The 23,875-nt window shown below is 42.5% G+C and overlaps 1 protein-coding gene across 2 annotated transcripts in view; it reads right to left on the reverse strand.

The window, feature by feature from the left end:
• SGPP2 (sphingosine-1-phosphate phosphatase 2) overlaps positions 1-23,875 on the reverse strand; it is a 142,635-nt gene that overhangs the window by 33,740 nt on the left and 85,020 nt on the right. The window contains exons 3-4 of one of the 2 annotated variants that reach the window (XM_055398758.2): positions 9,020-9,199; positions 4,289-4,378 (exon numbers count right to left, since the gene is read on the reverse strand). In XM_055398758.2, the coding sequence (XP_055254733.1) occupies positions 4,289-4,378; positions 9,020-9,199 (270 nt within the window). The remainder of the gene's footprint in view (positions 1-4,288; positions 4,379-9,019; positions 9,200-23,875) is intronic. The other variant, XM_088845301.1, reaches the window with a different exon arrangement.

Consider the following 23,875-nt stretch of genomic DNA (forward strand, 5'->3'; position numbering starts at 1 on the left):
TTTACAAAGCTGTTAGTTTCTGCTCTATAGCAAAGTGATTCAGCTGTATGAATACATACATCACCTTGTTTTTGGACTTCCTGCCCACTTAGGTCACTACAGAGCACTGAGGAGAGCCATTTATAGGAGGCTGGCAGCCTCCTGGATGACCTGTGTGCTGTGAACCTCGAGCCATTGAGGCTGTGCTGTGGACACAGTCGGTGCCTAAGGAGCACTGTCCCCACCTTCCTTTTTTGTTCAGGCTTGTGCCTATGCTCAGTTCTAAAGGACAGTCTAGTCAATGGCTCTCAACCCTGGCTGCACATTAAGACCAACCAAGGAGCTTTGAAAAAACACCAATGCATAGGACTGTATCTTTTACTGTGGTTAAACACACACACACGTATAACATAAACTTTGTCATCTTAACCATTTCAAAGCATACAGTTCAATGGTATTAAGAAAATTTACCTTGTTGCCCAACCATCACTGCTGTCCACCTGCAGAACTTTTTTGTCACCTAAACTAAAACTCTGTACCCCATTAAACAATAACTACCTGTTCTTCCTCTCATCCCTCACGCTCTGGTGACCACCTCCTACTTTTATGTTCTGTGGGAATCCCAGGTGGCACTAGTGATAAAGAACCTGCCTGCCAATGCAGGAGATATAAGCCAGCCAGGTTCGATCCCTGGGTCAGGAAGATCCCGTGCAGGAGGGCATGGCAACCCACTTCAGTATTCTTGCCTGGAAAGTCCCATGGACAGAGGAGCCTGGCAGGCTATAGTCCATGGGTTCACAAAGAGTTGGACATGACTTTACTTTCTGACTTTGTGAATATGACTCTCTAAGAACATCATATATGCACAATCCTATTGTATTTGTCTTCGGTGACTGGTTTGTTTCACTTAGCATGATGTCTTCAAGTTTCTTCATGCTGTAGCATGTGTCAGAATTTCCTTCCTTTTCAAGGCTGAATAATATTTTATTGTACGTATGAATCACAGATTATCCATTCATCCATCAGTGGACACATGGGTGGCTTTTACCTTTTGGCTATTGTAAATAATGCTGCTGCTGTAAATCTGGGTGTCCAAATATTTTTGAAAAGTTTTCCATGGGATTTGAATGTGTAGCCAAAGTTGAGAACCAGTTTGTGGCTGTTACTGGAGAACGTGAGGGGTCCAGGGGGAGGCACTCCACCTAGTTGGCCTGGCCTGATTTAGCTGTTCCAAGCTAATTATAAGACTCATTAGAGCCAGTAATCAGAAGCTCATATGTCTGACTCCATCAACAGACTTAGATACTTGGAGGGTGGCGTAGGCTTTATTTACCCCACTATTTTCCAGATCTAGCTCCAAGCCTGTAGCCTAAGCTTATTAGTCTTAGTTGCGAAGTCATGTCGGACTCTTTGCAGCCCTGTGGACTATAGTCTGCCAGACTCCTCTGTCCATGGGATTTTCCAGGCAAGAATACTGGAGTGGGTTGCCATTTCCCTCTCCAGGGGATCTTCTCAATCCAGGGATTGAACCCTGGTCTCCAGCATGGCAGGCAGACCCTTCACCATAGAAGCCAAGAAGCTTACTAAGTTGCTGCTAAATAGAGAAGACAGCTAATCCATAATTCAACTCCATCTTTCTATTAAACACATTTGCTTTTGCTACAAGAAATTACGTATCATCCTACCCTGGGCCATGGGCTTCCCCGTTGGCTCAGTGGTAAAGAATCCACCTGCAAAGCAGTAGATTTGGGTTCCATACCTGGGTAGGGAAGAGCCCCTGGAGAAGGGAATGGCAACCCACTCTAGTATTCTTGCCTGGAGAATCTCATGGACAGAGGAGCCTGGTGAGCTAAAGTCTATGAGGTGGCAAAAGAGCTGGACACGACTGAGTGATTAAACTACCACCAGCACCCTGGATCATGCCTCTAGCCCTGGAGCCTGACTTGTATCTGGGCCTGAGTCAGGGTCTCAAATCTCTTATTTTTTGGCCCATTGTGTAGCACATGGGATCTTAGTTTTCCAGACAGATTTGGATCCCACGTCTCCTGCATTGGCAGCATGGAGTCTTAACCACTGGACTGCCAGAGAAACCCAGGGTCTCTGATCTTTAGGAGACAAAACCATGAAAGTGAAGGATGTCCCTGCATGCCAATGGTGGTGCAGGATGGGGTGGGAGGAAGAGTTGTGATTACGCAAAGTGTTAGACATGACTGAGTGACTGAGCACACACACACACACATATACCCCTTGTTCTAGTTTCTGCTGGGTCAGATTTTCTAAAATGGGTGGGGGACTCATGCCTCGCATTTCAAAGAGAGGCCTTAACGATCTTTCCCGCAGATTTGTGCTTCTCTATCCCCTAACCTACTTTCGGACCTAAAGATAGACACAGAGCTGGATCCTTATTGAATCCAGGGTTTTCCGTGCCCTCTATTCATGTCTGCAGCCCCACAGTCTCATGTTTACTTTGGTTTTAATTTTAACCTGAGTTCCTAAGATCGCTTTTTAATAAAACTATGGAAATTCGAAAAGTTGCCCTGGATAAAAGACTCAAACACCCAAGAGAGTTCTGCTTTGTTCCATATGCAAGCCTGTGGACGCATTTGGAGAGAACCCCTTAATGATGAGGTGCAGTGGTGTAGCAAATTGAGAATGCACTCCTCCCCTTTTTCCCTGAAGTCTTAGAAGCCACGCAACACACTGTGCGGTGGGACGGGAACAGCAGGGACCTGTCTTGGTAGGTAGATAATAAGCCTGACCCCTAACTGTTGTGTCATAATTTCACACCCCTTGCATCCTAGGCTGCACTCCAGGACCAGCATGGTGCAAAGTCAGCAAGGTCATACACAGGCCGGAGTTTATCTCAAACTGGGATGTTTTGTTCATCATGGAAAATTTCAGCACTGATTTTGATTTTTTTTTTTTTACTGTATTGCCTGAAAATCATTTCTCTTGATTCCAGAGTTATTTGGCGCCTCTTCGATTTCCTGCCTTCCTGGCCTCACCCTGGGTTTGGCCCCAATTCCACTCAGGTCCCCACTTTCCTTGAAGCTAGAATTTGTTTTGTTTTGAGAGGAAAGCATGGGGCTTCCCTGGTGGTCCAGTGGTGGTCCACCTGCCAATGCAGGAGACACGAGTTCGACCCCTGGTCCAGGAAGATCCCGCCTGCCGTGGAGCAGCTAAGCTGGTGTGCCACTACTGAGCCCACGTACCCTAGAGCCTTGTGCTCCGCAACAAGACAGTAGCCCCCGCCTGCTCGTTGCCACTAGAGAAATCCCATGTGCAGCATCAAAGACAGAGCACAGTCAAAAATTAATCAATTTTTTTTTTTTTTAAAGAGGAAAACATGATGGTACCGCTTTCTGAATCCCATGCAGCCATAAACTCTCGGGCTCTGGGTTTATTTTCCTTCCCATTCTCTGCTTCTGCCCATTCTGACAAACCCTCTCCCTAAATCTGTTCCCCTCTGTGGCTTCTGTCCTTCCACCCCACCCCCCACCCCCAATGACCAAGGTCAGGCACCAGAGGAGAAACAAGAAGGCCAGTGAAGGCTGGCCTTTCCCTCTGAGGCCTTATGCTAATCCAATTGCTGAGCTTCATATGGAGAGTAACACAATTAGCAAGGGCCTAGTCCTCTTTAAAGAAATCTATCACCAATTACCATGATAAATAGTGCCCATGGTAAGCCATGGCCAGCGTTATGCTCTGGAACTCCTAGGCAGATGGCTGGCACACTAGGAAATAGAATTGAGTCATTTCAACTCTGCTAACTGTGGCTCAAAAAAATTCCTAATATGGTTAAAAAAAAAAAAAAATAGCTCTTTAAATGCAAATCCACTATGGAAGGAAGCAGGCCCATGATAATGGGCTCTTTTGACCTGGTGGGACTCCTATCCTGCAAGGGCAGCTAAGACCCCTGAATTTCAGAACCATTTCTGTGAGGACCTAAGTGAAGAACTTCATCCATCACTCAACATCCCTGACCCTGGATGTGTTTCTGCACTGCCTGCTTCATCATCAATAAACCAGCATGAAAACAAATTACCTGAATCTTCACTGCTGTTCTAGCCAGTCTAGCCCAGACCAGCCTACTTGATAGCATCTTAATGATTCATTACTATTATTATACATGTGCCTTAAGATAATCATTTCCTAATTCATTGGCCTCATGGGAAATAAAATTACAGTCTTCACTGGCCTTCTTATGAAATACAAATAGCTTTATAAACATATAGTGTGAAGAACACACTGACACACTGGCTACACTCCTATTCAGATATCACCCCAAGACTCGCCCACAAAGCCTTACCAGGACTGTGTGCATCCCAGTGTAAAGTCGGCTGAGACCTACCAACGTGGAAAACACCACAGCCATCATCAGTCCCAAAACAAAGGGATACTGCAGGGGAAGAAGAGAAAACAAGGCATTAGTTTAGGCTCAGACACACACAATTTGATTCTTAGAAGGGAAGGGGTTTCTGATCCATTAACTCCTGGTTTCAATCTCATATTCCTTAGGCCAGCAGTTTGAAGACCTAAAATCACTCAAAAAAAAAAGAGAGAAAACTAAGGAAAAAGAAGGAGAAAATGCCTAGGAATACAATTCTGGAAGGAAGTTTCACAACATACTGATATGCAAATAAGACACACTGGAACTTGACCATAGCTATGTGCTAAAAGTTTTAGTGGAGTAAATAATTTTTTATTTCTACCTATACTTAAACCTTGTGAAATATACAGTATTTCCAAGAGGCAAGGTATATGGATGGTGCTATAATTTTACAAAGTCCAACCAGTTACCTTCCCAAGATGTGCTGTAAAGATAAAGCTTGGCAACAACTGGCTTCATAGGGAAGTCTGGGAACAACGGCCAAGCTAAGACTGGCATATCTGTACAGAAGTCAAGGCAAAAGTCCAGACTTCACTGAATCTTGACATTTGCAGATGAGCAATGAAAACAGTTGGAGGAATCTGGCTAATGATAAGTCATATAAGGAACACACAGATATGCTTATAAACTAGATGTAGAGATATAATTCAGTTGCTTCAAGTACTAATGTCTGTGGTCTTCCATGGTGCTAAGAATAAAGATGATACAGAACTGTCTATATTACGTGAAGTACTTTACAGTCACTCTTCACACAACCCTATGAAGTACAGTCTATTGTTAGCCCCAGTCTACAAATGAGGAAACCCTTAACCTAGATAATAAGTTGCATTAGTCCTGAACTTTTGCACAAAGATGGTTGCCCATCGATCATCCCATTTGATCTGCCCAACAGAAGCCAGGGCTCAGAGAGGTGCAGGGACTTGACCTAGTTAGCACAGTCAGCAGTGACACAGTCTAAACGAGAAGCCACATCTTCTAAGCCAACATGTCCTTTCCAACGTAACATCTGAGTACAATGATATAGGGTTGTACCTCTTTTCTGAAGATTTATCGTTAACTGGGTCTCTGATATTAATGGAAAAAGTGTTAACAAATGAGCTAATGCAGTCACAATTTAGAGGTTGGGTATTAGCTTAAACACATATTTAAATAAAGAAACCCATTTTTAGGGCTATTCATGAGTAAAGAACCCAATCAGCTAAATATATTTACCATAACAACGGAGGCCTTAAGAAAACTGTTACATCATATGAGCTGTAAAGAAGTTTTTAAGAAGATCCAGGTGGCCTTAAAATAAGCATATAAATGACTGTTGTTGCTTTCTTGCAGTCAGAACCACTTGTTGCTTTTTTCCTAAGAGAAGCAAGTTCACAGGCTTCTCTGGATGCTGGCAGCACTATGTCCCTCTGGGACAGATGGCATGGGGGCAGTACAACATAGCTCCGACATCTGCATCCAATAAACTTCAACAGTATTGGGGAGCTAAGACATTTTTTAAAAAATCCTGGCATGACATTTAAGTTGGATAAGATCAAGAGTGGTATGGGGGCTTCCCAGGTGGAACAGTGGTAAAGAATTCACCTGCCAATGTAAGAGATGCAAAAGATGCAGCTGCGATCCCTGGGTCAGGAAGGTCCCCTGGAGCAGAAAATAGCAATCCAGTCTAGTATTCTTGCCTGGAGAATCCAATGGACAGAGAAGCCTGGTGGGCTACAGTCCATGGGGTCACAAGAGTAGAACGTGACTGAGCACACAGTCAGATATAATCGTATATTTGCCTTTTCTCATTTAGGAGACTGAGGTCTGATCCCAGGTGACCAGATAGAAAACCAGGTGGGCTCAGGACCTGACACTAATCTTCAGTTCAGTTCAGTCGCTCAGTCGTGACTGACTCTTTGCGACCCCATGAATCACAGCACGCCAGGCCTCCCTGTCCATCACCAATTCCCGGAGTTCACTCAAACTCATGTCCATCGAGTTGGTGATGCCATCCAGCCATCTCATTCGCTGTCATCCCCTTCTCCTCCCACCCCCAATCCTTCCCAGCATCAGTCTTTTCCAGTGAGTCAACACTTCGCATGAGGTGGCCAAAGTACTGGAATTTCAGCTTTAGCATCAGTCCTTCCAATGAACACCCAGGATCGATCTCCTTTAGAATGGACTGGTTGGATCTTCTTGCAGTCCAAGGGACTCTCAAGAGTCTTCTCCAGTACCACAGTTCAAAAGCATCAATTCTTCGGCGCTCAGCTTTCTTCACAGTCCAACTCTCACATCCATACATGACCACGGGAAAAACCATAGCCTTGACTAGACAGACCTTGGTTGGTAAAGTAATGTCTCTGCTTTGTAATATGCTATCTAGGTTGGTCATAACTTTCCTTCCAAGGAGTAAGTGTCTTTTAATTTCATAGCTGCAATCAGCATCCACAGTGATTTTGGAGCCCCCAGAAATGAAGTCTGACACTGTTTCCACTGTTTTTTCATCTATTTCCCATGAAATGATGGGACCAGATGCCATGATCTTCGTTTTCTGAATGTTGAGGTTCAAGCCAACCTTTCCACTCTCCTCTTTCACTTTCATCAAGAGGCTTTTGAGTTCCTCTTCACTTTCTGCCATAAGGGTGGTGTCGTCTGCATATCTGAGGTTATTGATATTTCTCCCGGCAATCTTGATTCCAGCTTGTGCTTCTTCCAGCCCAGAGTTCCTCATGATGTATTCTGCATATAAGTTAAATAAGCAGGGTGACAGTATACAACCTTGACGTACTCCTTTTCCTATTTGGAACCAGTCTATTGTTCCATGTCCAGTTCTAACTGTTGCTTCCTGACCTGCATACAGGTTTCTCAAGAGGCAGGTCAGGTCGTCTGGTATTCCCATCTCTTTCAGAATTTTCCACAGTTTATTGTGATCCACACAGATAAAGGACAGAAATGGTATGGACCTAACAGAAGCTATTAAGAAGAGATGGCAAGAATACACAGAAGAACTGTACAAAAAAGATCTTCACGACCAAGATAATCACAATGATGTGATCACTGACCCAGAGCCAGACATCCTGGAATGTGAAGTCAAGTGGGCCTTAGAAAGCATCACTACGAACAAAGCTAGTGGAGGTGATGGAATTCCAGTTGAGCTATTCAAATCCTGAAAGATGATGCTGTGAAAGTGCTGCACTCAATATGCCAGCAAATTTGGAAAACTCAGCAGTGGCCACAGGACTGGAAAAGGTCAGTCTTCATTCCAATCTCAAAGAAAGGCAATGCCAAAGAATGCTCACACTACCGCACAATTGCACTCATCTCACACGCTAGTAAAGTCATGCTCAAAATTCTCCAAGCCAGGTTTCAGCAATATGTGAACTGTGAACTTCTAGATGTTCAAGCAGGTTTTAGAAAAGGCAGAGGAGCCAGAGATCAAATTGCCAACATCTGCTGGATCATGGAGAAAGCAAGAGTTCCAGAAAAACATCTATTTCTGCTTCATTGACTATGCCAAAGCCTTTGACTGTGTGGACACTAATCTTATTCTCTCCCAAACCCAAAACAAGCCTCCCATTTTATCTACAACCTGAATCATGGAATGCCTCTGGGTTTTTGGTGTAAAGAGGGCAGGAGAAGCAATACTGTCATTTACACATGAGACTGTTCGAGTTAACGAAATCTAAATTTTCCAACAGGTAAAAGATATAATTTCTGAAATTAAGCACCAAAATAGAGCAAGAGTTCTCAGATAGGAAATATAAATATAAATCTTCATTAAAGTAATCATATAACTTTTATTTATTTTTTAGCTGTGCTACGTGGCTTCTAGGATCTTAGTTCTCCGATCAGGGATTGCATCCAGGCACCAAGTTTTTAACCACTGGATCACCATGAAATTCCCGATAATATAACTTTAAAAAGGTCTTGCTATAATTGCCATTTAAGCAGATAATAAGTGAAATTCTATTTTTAACACTCATTAATCTCCTGTCATTTAGAAGATTTGAACTAGACGTAGAGATATAATTCAGTTGCTTCAAGTCCTAATGTCTGTGGTCTTCCATGGTGCTAAGAATAAAGATGATACAGAACTATCTATATTACGTGAAGCTTTCTAGAAAATGTGGACTGATTATTTCTAATGGTTGAGCCCTGAGAAAGGGCAGATGCATCTTTGGGAGCTAATTTGAGCCAGATTCTATTTCACCCTGGGCCCTGAGGTATCGAGCTTGAGGATTTGGTGAAATCATCTCCACCCTGAAGAGTCGTTTACCAGAATCATCAGCCTCTCGCATCTCTTGCAAACAGAGGATGCAGGCAGCAACTGAAGAGCCATCGGGTCAAGTAGCTCAGGGTGAAAGTGCTTCCAGAAGGGGCAGACAACACAACCCGGTGATGCTTGTTTTACTCTTATTATCAATGGTATCCACTTACCCTCTTGGGCATAACCTGCTTTGGACAGTAAATCATATGGTCACTTCATTTATAAAGAAATCACTGTTCAATAAGTGATCTCCCACCTTTACTTCATAAGTTTCATCGTCCTTCAAAAAAAAGCAAAACCCTGAAGAAAAACCCCTCTTTGCCCTGAAGTCCTGAAGCAAAACCCCTCCTTGTTCCCTCACTGTGTGGATGGTGTTAAACGGGGGAGAAGGGTCACTGTCTCACCTGGTACCTGTCCATGGTAGAGATAAGGAGGGTGAAGGAGATGGCCGTGGCTGCCATGGCGTGGGTGGATGGCATCCCATATTCAGCGATCACTCTCTTCTCAAGTTTCACGACAGGAGGGGAGAAGGGGCGGGGCTGCTTCAAGATCTCTTTGGTTACCTGGCCAATATACATCACCAGCTGCAAAACCAAAGGATGGAAGTAAGTCTAACCAAACAGCAAAATAATAAACTCCTGGATTCTATTAATTTATTTTAAGGTTCCCTATTGTTTGGCTGAAATCACCTTTCTCTCTGACCCAGTTGCTTGTTGGGGAAGACTTGTAGGATGATGTTTTCATTATTTCAAAAGAGAAACTGGATTCCAGAAGGTCACTGGGCAACCAAGACATGACACTAACATATCTTACTTTGGTCATATAGTTAAACATTTAGATAGCCAAGCACTGGTCTAAGAGTCTTATAAATATTACTACTACTACTAAGTCACTTCAGTCGTGTCTGACTCTGTGTGACCCCATAGACGGAAGCCCACCAGGCTCCCCCATCCCTGGGATTCTCCAGGCAAGAACACTGGAGTGGGTTGCCATTTCCTTCTCCAATGGGTGAAAGTGAAAAGTGAAAGTGAAGTCGCTCAGTCGTATCCGACCCTTAGCGACCCCACGGACTGCAGCCTACCAGGCTCCTCCATCCATGGGATTCTCCAGGCAAGAGTACTAGAGTGGCTTGCCACTGCCTTCTCAGTTAAGTAAGCTAAAAGCCTTTAATTCTATTTTCACCTCTATTATTAGTTCAAATGAAAAAAAATGCAAATTTCCTCTTTTATCAGGAGTTTCATGTATGAAAAGGAAATTACCACCTTCCCAGTTGTTTTTGAAGGTCTAACATGTATTGGTAACACTGTGCGTAGTAAGTCATCTGGGCTTCTACAAAGTCATTCAGACAGCGAAGGTGATGGGCGTGTGTTAATATAAATATTAACTCAATCCAAAAACAACTGTAAAATGCAGACCCATTTTACAGAGGGTAAGGTATAAATCATTGCATATAGTTAGTAAGTGGTAAAGACTTATTGGATTGAAATCCAGGGAGTTTGGCCTCAAAATATGTGCCTTAAACTACCACAGTAATGCTTCAGGGATGGTCCTGGACTAAGATAACCTAATATTCAAATCAGACAGTCTTTATTTTCAAGTTTTAACCAGAAAAGTGACTATTCTTATGGAACTTTTGGCTTAAAATTTTTTGAGTGCCACTGTTATTCCTGATATATGTAGGCAAGATACTGGATACAATTTAATGTTATCTAGTAATCGACAGCATCATACAATAAATGGTGGGACTATTTTCAACCCTAAAACAAACACAATTCAGTCTGGAATTTTGTCAATTGATTCCCCCCCACCCCACAATGTCCTTAATGTAAAAAATCCATTTCTCTTTTTCCCTTAAAGCACAATGTAGAAATCAGAATCAATTTTCATACCCTCCCAAGACGCACAAGACTGTTAAGAACAGACTCAGTTACTATGCCAGAGAGCTTCACATCAGAAGTTTCAAGATCTGTTACAAAAGAGGGAAGAGCAACCTGCTTACTTAAGTCTCTGCATATGCAACTCCAAGTGCTGCCTGAGGACAGACAGCATGCACACTCCCTGAGGGCTGTTGTACAGGCTCCAGCCTGTACCTGCGGGATTAGCACCCTCATTTTCACAAGGCTCCTGTACCGGCAGGATTAGAACCCTCATTTTCACAAGGGTCCTGTACCGGCAGGATCAGAACCCTCATTTTCACAAGGGTCCTGGGTGGTTGCTGTGCACACGAGAATTTGAGCACGGCTTTTCACTGTAGTCTTGCTCAGGTCACTTTGTCATGGGCTTTGATTACAAACCTCCTCGTCTTACTGTATTGATCTTACTAGACTTTATTTAGCTTGTGATGGCTGGAGTTACTTTGCTTTGGAACAAAACCCATTAAAGAGTATTTCAAAATACTTTGGGTTAGTCAGCCAGATTGCTTTAGAGTTTCCCATATTCTGGTGCTTTCTTTTAACTCATCTTCTTGCTGGTGAATTCTGAGCATTGCCCCAGTGTACTCAGTATCCTCCAGAAGGCGCTGCATATATATATATTTTTATGCTTGGCTGCCACTTTGCTCTGGGTTAAAAATCAAGAACCACTGCCTGTGCACAGCAGGCCAAATCCACAGGCTTTAAAGCCTCAGTGACAATCACTCCAAATTCTGTAGCTGTGATTTCTAATCAGACTTTGAAACTTAACCCTTTTACCATCCCCTTCTTACCAGAAACTACTGTCTTGGAAACCAGCTAACTCTTCTATGTTTCTGCCTTCCTTCTGCGAGCCCATGACACCTGCATCAGACTTTTTCTGGGGAGTTGAAAAACTTGCAGATACTAGTGACTACTAAGAATTTCTCCAAAGATGCTTGAATATATTTCTCAATCCTGGCCCTTCTTTGCTTATCAATATCAATAAAATATTACAGGCGTAATGACTAACTCTAGTTCACTCAAAAATAATTAGAATCCTCAGAGAGGAAACATTAAAATTCCAAGAGTGAAGACAGACTAGATGACCCTCATTCAGACAAAATTTAATTTCCTTGAAGTTTATGAGCTTCTTTGGTTTCATTTATCTTTTGCCTTCTCTGTCTGAAGGTTGTTTTTAAGAATGAGGGCAATTGTTCATTTTATTTAAAAGTATTCTCATAGCAACACAATTGTTTCTGATCAATAAATTACAAATAGCAATTACTGTAATGGCAGCGCTCTTTGAACAAGAACAAGTGAGGTGATGTTTTTCAAGTTGTAGGGAAAGAGCACCACTCTCAGGATGACCGATGCTATCTCTGCTGTTGCATTCATTACAGCAAATCAACGAGGTGCCCAGGCCTGTACTGGGGCCCCATCCTTGAGGGGGGAAAATCATCACACAGAGGATCTCACCATAATGCAAATATGCTCTGAAAAAAAATCATCCACAAAATTCTATGGGTATATATATATATATATATATATATATATATATGTGAGATAGACTTTGGTGCAACCTGGGGGAACCGGGAGTTCTGGGGCTGAATGTTAAAAGGAAGACTGTTTACCTAAGGTGAGGGATGGACAGAGAAGCATCCAGGTTACAAGAATAGCATGAGCAAAGACTTAAAGAAGTGATGTTGGGTGGAGCTCCTAGGTGGTTAGGACCAGTGGCGTTTTTTGTAATATTTATTTATTTGGCTGCACCAGGGTCCTTAGTTGCAGCCTGCGGGATCCAGTTCCCTGACCGAGATTGAACCAGGCACCCTGCATTGGGAGCATGAAGTCTTAGCCACTGGAGCATCAGGGAAGTTCCCAGTGGAGTTTAAACTGTGAGACACATCATCTATTACAAGGGCTGAACCTAAAGAAACTGACCATACAAGGCGCTGGGGAGGAGGGGGAGCCTGGAACTCCCATACAGCACTGAAGAAGGCGCAAAATGAAACAACCACTGTGGAAAAACAGTTTGGCAGTTTTTTAAAAAGCTAAAACAAATGACTGCCATAGGACCCAGCCATGCCAATCCTAGGTATTTACCCACAAGGAGTGAAAGCATAAGTCATACAAAGATTTGTCCATGAATGTTGATGGCAGTTTCTTTAACAACTCTAAACTGCAAACAACCCGATTTCCACTGTGGAATAATCATGCAATTGAATTGTTATTTAGTCACTAAGTTGTGTCTGACTCTTTTGAGGTTCCATGGACTATAGCCCACCAGGCTCTTTGTCCATAGGATTCTCCAAGCAAGAATACTGGAGTGGGTTGCCATTTCTTCCTCCAGGGAATCTTCCCAACCCAGGGATCAAACCCACATCTCCTGCATTGGATTCTTTACCACTGAGCCACCATAGAAGCCCATACAATTGAATACTTCTCAGCAACAACAAAAAAATGAATTATAGAAGTCAAGCTACAGCACAGATGAATTTTAAAGTAATTCTGCTGAATGAAGAAGTCAGGTCAAAAACAAAACAACAGTACACACTATATGATTTTGGTCATATAAAATTCTTCCCTCCTCCCCTTTTATTTTTTGGCATGGGGAATTCTCAGTTTCTAGACCAGGGAATTGAACCCATGACCTCTGCAGTGGAAGCACAGCATCTTAACCACTGGACCTCCAGGGAAGTCCCTATATATATATATAATTCTTAAACATGGAAATGACTTTACAGAATAGAAAGGAGATCAACAGTTGCCAGGAGGGAAATAAATTACAAATGGGCTTGAAATTTCTCAGTGACAAGTATCTAAATTATGGTGATGATTTTAGGGGTATGTACACATATCAAAATGTGCCACATGGTACATTTCAAATATGTACAAACTTCATGAATAGGGGCTGCTCTCGTGGCTCAGAGAGTAAAGAATCTGCCTGCAATGCAAGAGACTCATAGTCAATTCCTGGGTTGGGAAGATCCCCTGGAGAAGGAAATGGCAGCCCACTCCAGCATTCTTGCCTGGAGAATCCTATAGACAGAGGAGCCTGGAAGGCTACATACAGTCCATGGTGTCACAGAGACACGACTGAGAGACTAATACACATACACACAAACTTCGTGAATACGCTAAAAATTACTGAATCATACACTTTTAAAAAATGAATTGAATAGTATGTGAATTACACCCAATAAAACTAAGTATGTACAGTTTATTGCATGTCAATCACATCATAAAAAGTTGTTGTTGCCTTAGCCAGCTTGGGCTGCTGTAACGACTAACCACGGACGGGGTGGCTTACAAACAGGAATTTATTTCTCTCAGTTCTGGAGGATGAAGTCCAAGATCAAGGCACTGGCAGAAGTAGTAACTGGTAAGGACCTGCTTCCTGGGTCACAGAGAGCATCTTCACAGCACTTGAAAGAAGTAACTTTCAAGCCATGAAAAGACATGGAAGGCTCTTAAACACATTACCAAGTGAAAGGAAGTCAGTGTGAAAAGACTCCATACTGTATGATTTCATCTATGTGACGTTTTGATAAAAGCAACTATGGAGACAGTAAAAAGACCAGTGATTGCCGAGGGTTGGGGACATGGGCAAGTGGAGCACAGGGAATTTCTAGGTCACTGAAACTATTCTGTATGATACTCTAAGGGTGAATATTATTATACATTCGTCCAAATCCATAAAATGCACAACACCAAGAGTGAACCCTAATGTGAACTAAGGACTTGGGATACCAGTGTGGGACCCCCAGCTGTAACAAATGTCCCACTCTGGCGGAGGATATGCACGTGTGTGTGGGTGAAGGGGCGATTTACAAATACTCTATACTTCCTGCTCAATTTTGCTGTGAACTTAAAACCCACTCTAAAAGTAAAGTCTATTAAAAAGAATACTGTGGCAGAAGAGAGCTATTTCTCTGTTTAGTTCTCAGGGAAGGAGTACAATGATTAACTCATTATGGCGTCCCTTCTGTGAAGGACTTTGCTCTGCATTGTTGAAAGGCCCTTCTACCTAAAGGAACTAAATTAAGTTCCGTCATCCATCACGCTCCTTTGGGCTGAGGCCTCCAAGGCCTAAGTGTGAAAGCAAAGATCCATGGGGAGGCGAGACAGGAAGCAATTACAGCTCATTAGCCTCGCCACCTGGCTGGTCCCCTGCCTGGTGCTGACGGGTCTGCAGCCCCGTGGTGCGGCGTTTCATGATGAGAAATTAGCCTACTTGCTTATTTCTTCCCTAATTACTGCAGACTGGAGAAAGAAAATCCATTTCTCTTGATCACCTACTGCTGTCCCCAAGCAAACAGAAGGCACGAATTCTGCCCAAATGCAGTGTATCTTCAGAAGGTGTACCGTCCAACCTAGGATCATCATTGACGTCTGGGTCTCTTTGGGGCGAGCGGAAAAAACAGTGCTTTTTCTCTTAGTGTGGTGGCCCTTCCTGCTTATTACTGGGTTGACCAGTAATTTTGTTTGGTTTTTTTCACAAGATGTAACAGAAAACCCAAACAAATTTCTGGCCAAGCCAATACAATCCAAAATGACAATATTTCCGTGTCTAACACAGCTCTGATGAACAGAACTTTGGTCTTCAAGCCGGGATAAATAAAAACCTAGATAGTTTAGGGAACAGAGAATCTTGAAATAACAAGACCAGTAAAGCCCCACAGGATTTTAAAGAACAGCTACATGTTGGTTTTTTTATGTTCTGGGATTGCTCGCTGCCCACCCCTTTCTGTCTTCCTCCTCCCGAAGAATCCCCCTCCCCAAGCATCCATCTCCCCCTCCCCATGGTGTGAGGGCTTCACTGTTATAATAAAACTGATTCCTCTGCAGGGTGGAAGGAGTACAGAGAAGCTCTTTTCAAATTATACCTCCAACGCCCCTAAAACCACACATTTTTAAACTCTAACATCTTTCTTCCCTCTGGCTTCACCCATAGTCCACATCACCATGGGGGAATCATAGTGCAAGCAATTAACTAAGAGGCATGTAAGCTGTTCCAGGTGGTGCAGTGGTTAAAAAAAAAAAAAAAAAATTCGCCTACCAATGCAGAGATGCAAGAGATGTGGGTTTTTGATCTCTGGGTTAAGAAGATCCCCTGGAGGAGGGCATGGCAACCCACTCCAGTATTCTTGCCTGGAGAATACCATGGACAGAGGAGTCTGGCAGGCTACAGTTCATAGGGTCTGAAAGAGTCGGACATCACTGAGCGCACACATACACACACACGCAAGATGTTACTCAGGTCTCACAGGGCAGAAACGTAGTGAGTCGCTAGGGTTTATGGTCCACCCATAGATTTATTTTTAAAAAGTCAGGAATTGATTTCCTCATTCTAGAGAACAATGAGATGTAGCCCAAAGACCACAGATTCTCTATTCACCCCATTTCTTAATCTGTCCAAATTAAGCTCAGTGCTCTTCTCCTCAGGTTACTAACACGATAATTTGGATAAAGAAAGCCCAGACACCCAACCACCCCACTCCTAGGTATGAGGAGGAAAAGTAAAAATTTTACATAACCTCCCTCTCCTTCCGCCTCTGTAACTCAGCTTGCCCCTTAGAGTCTAGATCACACAGGTCACGTGGTCTCAGAAAGTGGGGACTTGCAATACTAGGAACTGGAGTTTATCTCACTCACCCTTGTCCTGCTCTTTGCAATCGCCCAGCCCCTGCAAACCTGCTTTATCATGCAGGTGCAAGCCAGGCATCCCCTCCCCATCTTGACTGCTGTTCCCGCGCATGCGAAACTCCTTAGTTTAAACCAGCCTCTTAACAGCGAGTGTTGCCCACTACAGTCTGTCTATAAAAACTCTGTAATCCCTTTGTTTGGGGCTCAGTGCTTGGAGTGTTAACTCCTCTGGGCCTGCCGGCATAATAAACCTGAGTTCTCCAGCTCTTTGAGTGTAGTGCTTGAGTACTGGTTCCTGCAACAGGTACATATTCAAGAACCCTGAAAATGCATGTCCTTACTGAAATTTGTACATGAATATTCTTAGCATTAGTCTTCACAATAATCCCAAAGTTAAAAGTTTAAACCGAATGTCCATCAGCTGATGAATGGATTGAAAAAACAGGGTACATCCGTACAAAGAAGTATTATTTGACCTTGAAAAACAATGAGGTACTGATACATGCTACAGCAAGGATGACCTTTGAAAACCGTGTGCTAAATGAAAGAAGTCAGACAAAAATGACAAATATGGTATGATTCCATTTACATGAAATGTTCAGAATAGGCAAATCCATAGAGATTAGTGGTTATCTAGCAGGTAGGGGCTGTTTGGTGGGTGGAATGGGGAGTGAATGCTAGTGAATATGAGACTTGTTTTTAGGGAGATGAAAATATTGTGGAGGTTGACGGTGGTGATGGTTGCTCAACTTTGTGAATATAATAAAGCCATTGAATTATTTTCTTTAGAAAGGTTAATATTATAGCATGTGAACTGTAACACAATGAAAAAAAGAGAAACTAGATATCAAGATGGATTCTGAAATACCTCTTCTATGTGTCCCTGAAGTCTTTCATTTCAAAATGTTATAGACAATGCCTTCAAATATGGATTCAATAGAAGCAGCTATGGCTGCTACTGATATTTTCTTCAAAAGTCCTGCCCAACTCTGCCCCAAACCCCAGTTCTACAGGGCACTGAGGTGGTGACCGACCATGACACAGAAAGCTGAAAGTCCTACCTACTCAAACCCCTGAGGATGGGATTCATTTTAAGAGCAATTTTAAGCTCTTGAGGCTTTTTAGATCAATAGTTTTACCAAAAAAAAAAAAAAAAAGAGAGAGAGAGAAAGAGACTGCACTCGCCTGTGCAGCTTTTGTTTGCTCAGTGTTCTTTTTTTCCTCCCAGGAATACACACTGCTCTGTGGTCTTCTATTTGGCTTCAGGGAGTGGATTAAAAGCAGTTCTTTGTTATGGTTATGGGGGAACATTCGAGAGACTGCTGCTTACCATTCTGTATAAAAAGTTGTTTTCCACTGGTGAATGTCCTCTCATGCTTGTGGCATTATTTTTATTTACTTTTTAAAATTCAAAGCCCTTCTATAGTGCATGTCATGTGGGTTTCTGTGTGTCTGTGGGGGGTGGGGTGGATGGGGTGATGGTGAATCAACTGGGACAAGCAATTAGAACTTCAAACTAATAAAATTTCATTCCATGCCTGAAGCACCGAAACAAAGAAATTACAGAGCAAACACCATAAATCACAAAAAGTTATCAGCAAACTGGTCTTGACATAGTCCACGTCCTATAAAAATTAAGATATAATAAAGAAAGCACAAATGGCAGGTAAGAAAAATAAAACAATTAAGTGACAAAACTTTCAGGTTTTTTCTAACACTCCAATTTTTCAAGCTCAGATCTGCTTCTGAAATTTTTGAAGACGAACACTAAAGGTACAAAGATAAGTAATTAAGTCATGTATGTATGCATGTCTTTAGGGAAATTACTTTAAAACAATTGAGGCTTCTTTTCCTTATTAAGAATGACTTGGGTTAAATAATAACTAGTATTAGTACAGTGATTTTAAAGCGTATTTTCACTGATATAATTTGTTTTAATATTCATATCATTCCTATTTCACAGATGAGGAAATTGTAAAACAGGAAATGCTTAAAGAAGGTGACTGACCCCCTAAAGATAATACAATGAGTAGAGAAGCTGAGTTTGAATTTCGCTGATTCAAAATCCTAAGGTCTTTTCACCCCACCCTCTCAAATCTGGCATGACAGTTATTACTGAAACCAGATATCTATTTTTAAAGAACCCAAATTCTATGATCCCAACTCATTAGATCCATGGAACATTCACTAGAGGCTGCCTGATTGCCCTGGGGGCTTGAGTCTTAGACATGACATCTGATGAGACAGTTGTAAACACTTATCCACACCACTCCAACAACGCCCAGCCAGCAGAAGTCTGGGACCAGTGTCCTTTACTCACCACTGGACAGATGTCACACCCCAAATGGCACCCACTGAGGGAATGGGTGTCTTCAGTCTTAGGAAATATGGAGTGTGCAAAAGCTAAAACATGCATAAGCCCATCTTCCTTCAGAGAGCCAACTAACCACAAAACCTGGAAACAATTCAAAGTTCATGACAGGACACTGGTTAAATTATGTAAATATTTAAAAAGCACTGTGAGATATACTGTTAAATGAAAACAGTGAAAGGCAGCAAAAGCAAATGCATATAGCTTACAGGGCAAACTGTGGACGGTGGATCCACCGGGGGTTAGAACTGCAGTTGGTGTCTTGTGTGTCATTTGAGTTTTCATGCTAAAACCAATAAGGTTTGCTTCCAATAAAAATGTAAGTACTGCAAAGAAAACTTCTCATTATTAGACTCTTCCTTCACATTTCTAAGGATATCAATTGTCAGCCCTGCTGACCATAGGGGGAAAAAAAACAAACTGCAAAATAATACAAAAAGATCAAAACCTTTACTTTATAGACCACTGAAAGCAAAAATGCAACAGACGTTAGCCGCATGCCATGCTCAACTTTCTCATCTGATTAAAACCACAAACTAAATAAAAAGAAAGAAAGAAAAAAACCCACAAACTATTCTCATCGCCAAGCATGCTGCCATAGATTTCTGTGGGTAACCCAGCCAACCAGTCTAGGCAACAGCCACATACATACACCAAAAGGCATTTAAGTACAAATTTCCATTAAATATAGTCTCAGATTTTACAAGCTGAAAAGAAGTCCGTCTTCAGTCTTGACTGATGGACTACTCATCTGAGACTCTTTCTGCTCTTGAGTGAGTGAGTCAAAGTCACTCAGTTGTGTTCGACTCTTTGCAACCCCATGGACTATACAGTCCATGGAATTCTCCGGGCCAGAATACTGGAGTGGGTAGCCTTTCCCTTCTCCAGGGGATCTTCCCAACCCAGGGATCGAATCCAGGTCTCCCACATTGCAGCTGGATTCTTTCCTAGCTGAGCCACAGGGGAAGCCCAAGAATACTGCTCTTACCAGATCAAAAACAGTAAAACCTGCTAACTTTACAAATTAGAACTCCTCCCCCAAATTCAGGAAAATCGCCCCAAAGAAATTCCCCCAAGCAATCTGAGCCAACAGCCCTACATCTAAACCCTCTGCCAATCTACTCCACAAACTGGCATCATCCTTGGTCTTTTTGAGGTAAGAACAGCCTAAAATACCAGCTTTGTAGTATTTTCAAGATCAAGTCAACATAGTTTTTTGGGGTTGTTTTTTGGGTGGCGGGGCCTACACTGCACCAGGCATGGGGGATCTTAGTTCCCCAGCCAAGGATGTAACTGGGGCTGCTGCACAGGAAGTGCAGAGTCTTACCCACTGGACTGCCACGGAAGTCCCCAAGTCAGCACAGTATTAAGTGGAACATAGCTAGACGTTCTTGCCTGGAGAATCCCAGGGACGGGGGAGCCTGGTGGGCTTCTGTCTATGGGGTCACACAGAGTCGGACACGACTGAAGTGACTTAGCAGCAGAAGCAGCAGCAGCTGTATCCATGGACCGCCCATTTTATTATCACTTTAATGTTGGTCTTCAAACTGGCTCACTCCTTTTCAGTGAAACACTCAAGAAAACATGATCTGATTGTTATATTTTACAGATACACACTAAAACCAAGATATATATATTTAAAGGAAAAATGAAAAAAACTCATTTCATGAACTAGGCTCTTGGGGTGACAGGCTTCTGGAAGATCTGATTTGTTCTGGATTTGACTTGCTATCTGGAGATGTACGGGCTTCCCTGGTGGCTCAGTAGGTAAAGAATCTGCCTGCAATGTGGGAGACCTGGGTTCGATCCCTGGGTTGGGAAGATCCCCTGGAGTAGGAAATGGCAACCCAATCCCATATTCTTGCCTGGAGAATGCCATGGACAGAGGAGCCTGGTTGGCTACAACCCATGGGGTCGCAGTCAGACACAAGTGACTAACACTTTTTCACTGGAGATGTATTGCCAAGTACAATAACATCAAAAAGTCAATGAAGGACTTCCTTGCGGTCCAGTAGCTAAGAATTCTGCCCATGCAGGAGACATAGGTTCCTTCCCTGGTCCAGGAAGATCCCACATGCAACTAAGCCCATGCGCTCCTACTGAGCCTGCATGCTGCAACTACTGCAGTCCAAGCACCCTAGAGCCCATGGTCCCCAACAAGAGAAGCCACTGCAGTGAGAAGCCCACATGGTCCAACTAGAGAAAACCCACTCACAGCAGCAAAGACCCAGTACACCCAAATAAATAAATAATAAATTGAAAAACAAACAAAAAAGGAAGTCAATGAAGCAAGAATCCAGGGCCCCAGAAAAGCATCTTGGGCCACATGCAGGGTCAACTGGTTGCCTCTGTGACAACTACTATCGCACTTTGGGTGCTGGGGTGGGTATTGTCCTCAACAACCACATCATCAAACATTGTTTGTTATGACCATGAATCGGACCAGAGCAAATGTGTGTGGGGTTTTATGGTTCATGTGGACTCTAAGGAATCGGAATCCTGGAATCTATCCTTTCTGGCAAAGGCATGAGACAGAGAGAGCCCCTCAGCCACTGCAGAATCCTTGCCCCAGTTCTACCCCCAATATCGTGAGAATCTTCCATGCTTTGCATACAGGTATCATCCAGCACTGGTGAAAAGCAGGGGACTTAATGAGAGTCTCCCTTTGTTGCACATTCTGGGAACCAGCAATAAAATCTACGCTGTACACAGCGGGGCACCGATGAGGGCAGAAACCCATGGGGACACAGAATGGACCTCAGAACCATCGACACCATAACGCATGATAATCACCAAGATCCCCCAAACTAAGCCGGGAAAAACACTGGCAGTCTGTAATTTACACACAGACTTGAAACAACCAGGGAGTGAGCCCTCTAAAGTTGACCTCACATCTCTCTTGAAGGTGGACAGACTTGAGGGTTGAAGGCAAGTGAACCAATATAAATCTACGCTCCTAACACTTACAATGAAACAATTCACAGCCAGCCTTCTCCTGTTTATATCATTTCAGTCCTGTTAGTTATATGATTTCAGTATGCTTATAGTACATTTGAAATATTTCATATATATTTAATAAAATGTATGATTCAATATCATTTTACTATATAGCTTTGGCTATAATAGAAGGACCTCCTGACCATCCTTCATGAATCAACCATGCTCTTGATTCTCATCCTTTCTCTTGTCTATTTTTTCACTTGTGTTTTTTTTTTAATGGGATATGTAGTCTGAACAGAGATCTTTTTACCAGAATTGTAAAATTTCAAAATTTTCATAGGTCTCCCCAAAGCAGAATGTTCCAGAGCAGGTAATTAGGGCAAAAGGATGCTGAGTGCTATCCCTTGAATGGGCATATTTTCTTCAACTAGAAATAAATCAGTTGTATATAATTTCATATCAAGCTTCAAAATAAGACAGGGCACTTCAACTCTTTACTCCCTTCTATCCATGTTTGTAAATGGCAATGCAACTCTGTAATCGAAGACGTCTCAAAAGACAGAACTTACACAGAGTAAATCCTTTGTCAGTAGTGGTAACATTTTTAATAGTAACCATTTCTAATATTAGCCTCCACGGTGAGCTATCATTCTCCTCAGCACTCCCATCTTTAGCAACAGCAAGCTAGAGCTTTTCCATACATGCATTCATAATGAGCTGCTGCTCCCTTTATCTAAATCCTTGCTTGCTTATACATACATCAGCTTGGGAGTCATTTAGATGTTAAAAACCAACACTGCTAACAGCAGTCTATGTATGATGCATGTTATAAAGCAAATACGAGCTATGCTTTGGCAGTAATTCAGGAAAGTACTATTCACCTTCAAAGGAACCTTCCTGGGAAGTCACTCTCTTATTTTTCTGCATAGATGTAATAAGATAATGATACTGGTAGGTGAAATTTAAATAATAAATTTATAACCTGGAAATTTTCCCAAGACATTTTCATGTGCATATCCTGATTCCTAGTGACTTAAAAAAGCAAAAAACCTAATCAAGCAATTCTAGACCAATAACCCTATTTCATCCATATTTTACAATTGTGCCCCCATTTTTTATCACGCATGTTCTATGAATGAACCTATTTGTGCCTCACCAAAGGGAAATTATGAGTGTGGCATAAAGAACAGCTGCCCAGACCTTTCTAAAGCTTGGGTCATTCTAATAAGTAAACTCGTGTTTCCCCATAAAGACTGAGACAGCATTTGTCTTTAGAATGCTGGTCACAAAAACAAAACATTTTCTTTAACCTGTCCTTCCCACCTCCACCATCATCAAAAACCTAAACCCACGACAAAATAAAAACAGCTCTGTAAACTATACTATCTGGGTTTTTGTAATGTGTCTCATAATTTTCTGGAAAAAAAATGTTCTGTTGGAAAAAGCATGTTGTTGTTCAGTCATGAAGTTGTGTACGACTCTTTACAATCCCATGGACTGCAGTATGCCAGGCTCCCCTGCCCTTTACTATCTCCCGGAGTTTACTCAGATTCATCTCCATTGAGTTGGTGATGCTATCTAACCATCTCATCCTCTGCTGTTCCCTTCTCCTTTTGCCTTCAATCTTCCCCAGCATAGATAACATTAAAATGAGATTCTGGCTTATTATACCCTGAAACACATCTTGCCCTAGAGAATGTTTAGGCTTGAATTACCCTGAGACAACAGAAAATGTGACCACGCTGCACTTGCTTGTCTTTCTATGGAAGCACCTGTGTATAAGAGTCTCTGGACGTGGTGTGAGGTTGGAGCACCCATCATGATGACCTGAGGAACCATGAACCCCACCTTAGGCTAATGGTCACTGACGTTCTAGGTTTTCCTGGTGGTTCAGCGATAAAGAACCCGTTTGCCAATATAGGAGACATGGGTTCGATTCCTGGGTTGGGAAGATCCCCAGGAAAAGGAAATGACAACCCACTCCAATATTCCTGCCTGGGAAATCCCATGGACAGAGGAGCCTGGCTGACTACAGTCCATGGTATCTCAAAAGAGTCAGACACAACTTAGCAACTAAACAACAACATTGACATTCCACACCTAGTTTTACAGGCTGTCACAGGCTTTTCTTACATGTTCTGTCAGAGTTCATTTCACCTTTGTCTCCAGTTTACAATCTTGTAGAATTTAGAAAAGATGGGGGGGCGGTCACTCAGAAGAAATTAAAAAGATTTATATCTGAAGGGATTTAAAGACTCCACAGAGTCAAGTCACACAACTGTATCCACCCAAGTTCTGAATGACCATCAACCACATCTCTGTGGCCTGCCTTCTTTGTGACCAGTCAGCTGTACTGCACAGAAAGGAATCTGAATTTGTGGTGCTGATCCACAACGCTTGCTGTAGCCCTA

The sequence above is a fragment of the Moschus berezovskii genome, chromosome 2 (genome assembly GCF_049115385.1).
Source record: "Moschus berezovskii isolate FMDL1 chromosome 2, NW_MosBer_1.0, whole genome shotgun sequence".
NCBI lineage: Eukaryota > Metazoa > Chordata > Mammalia > Artiodactyla > Moschidae > Moschus > Moschus berezovskii.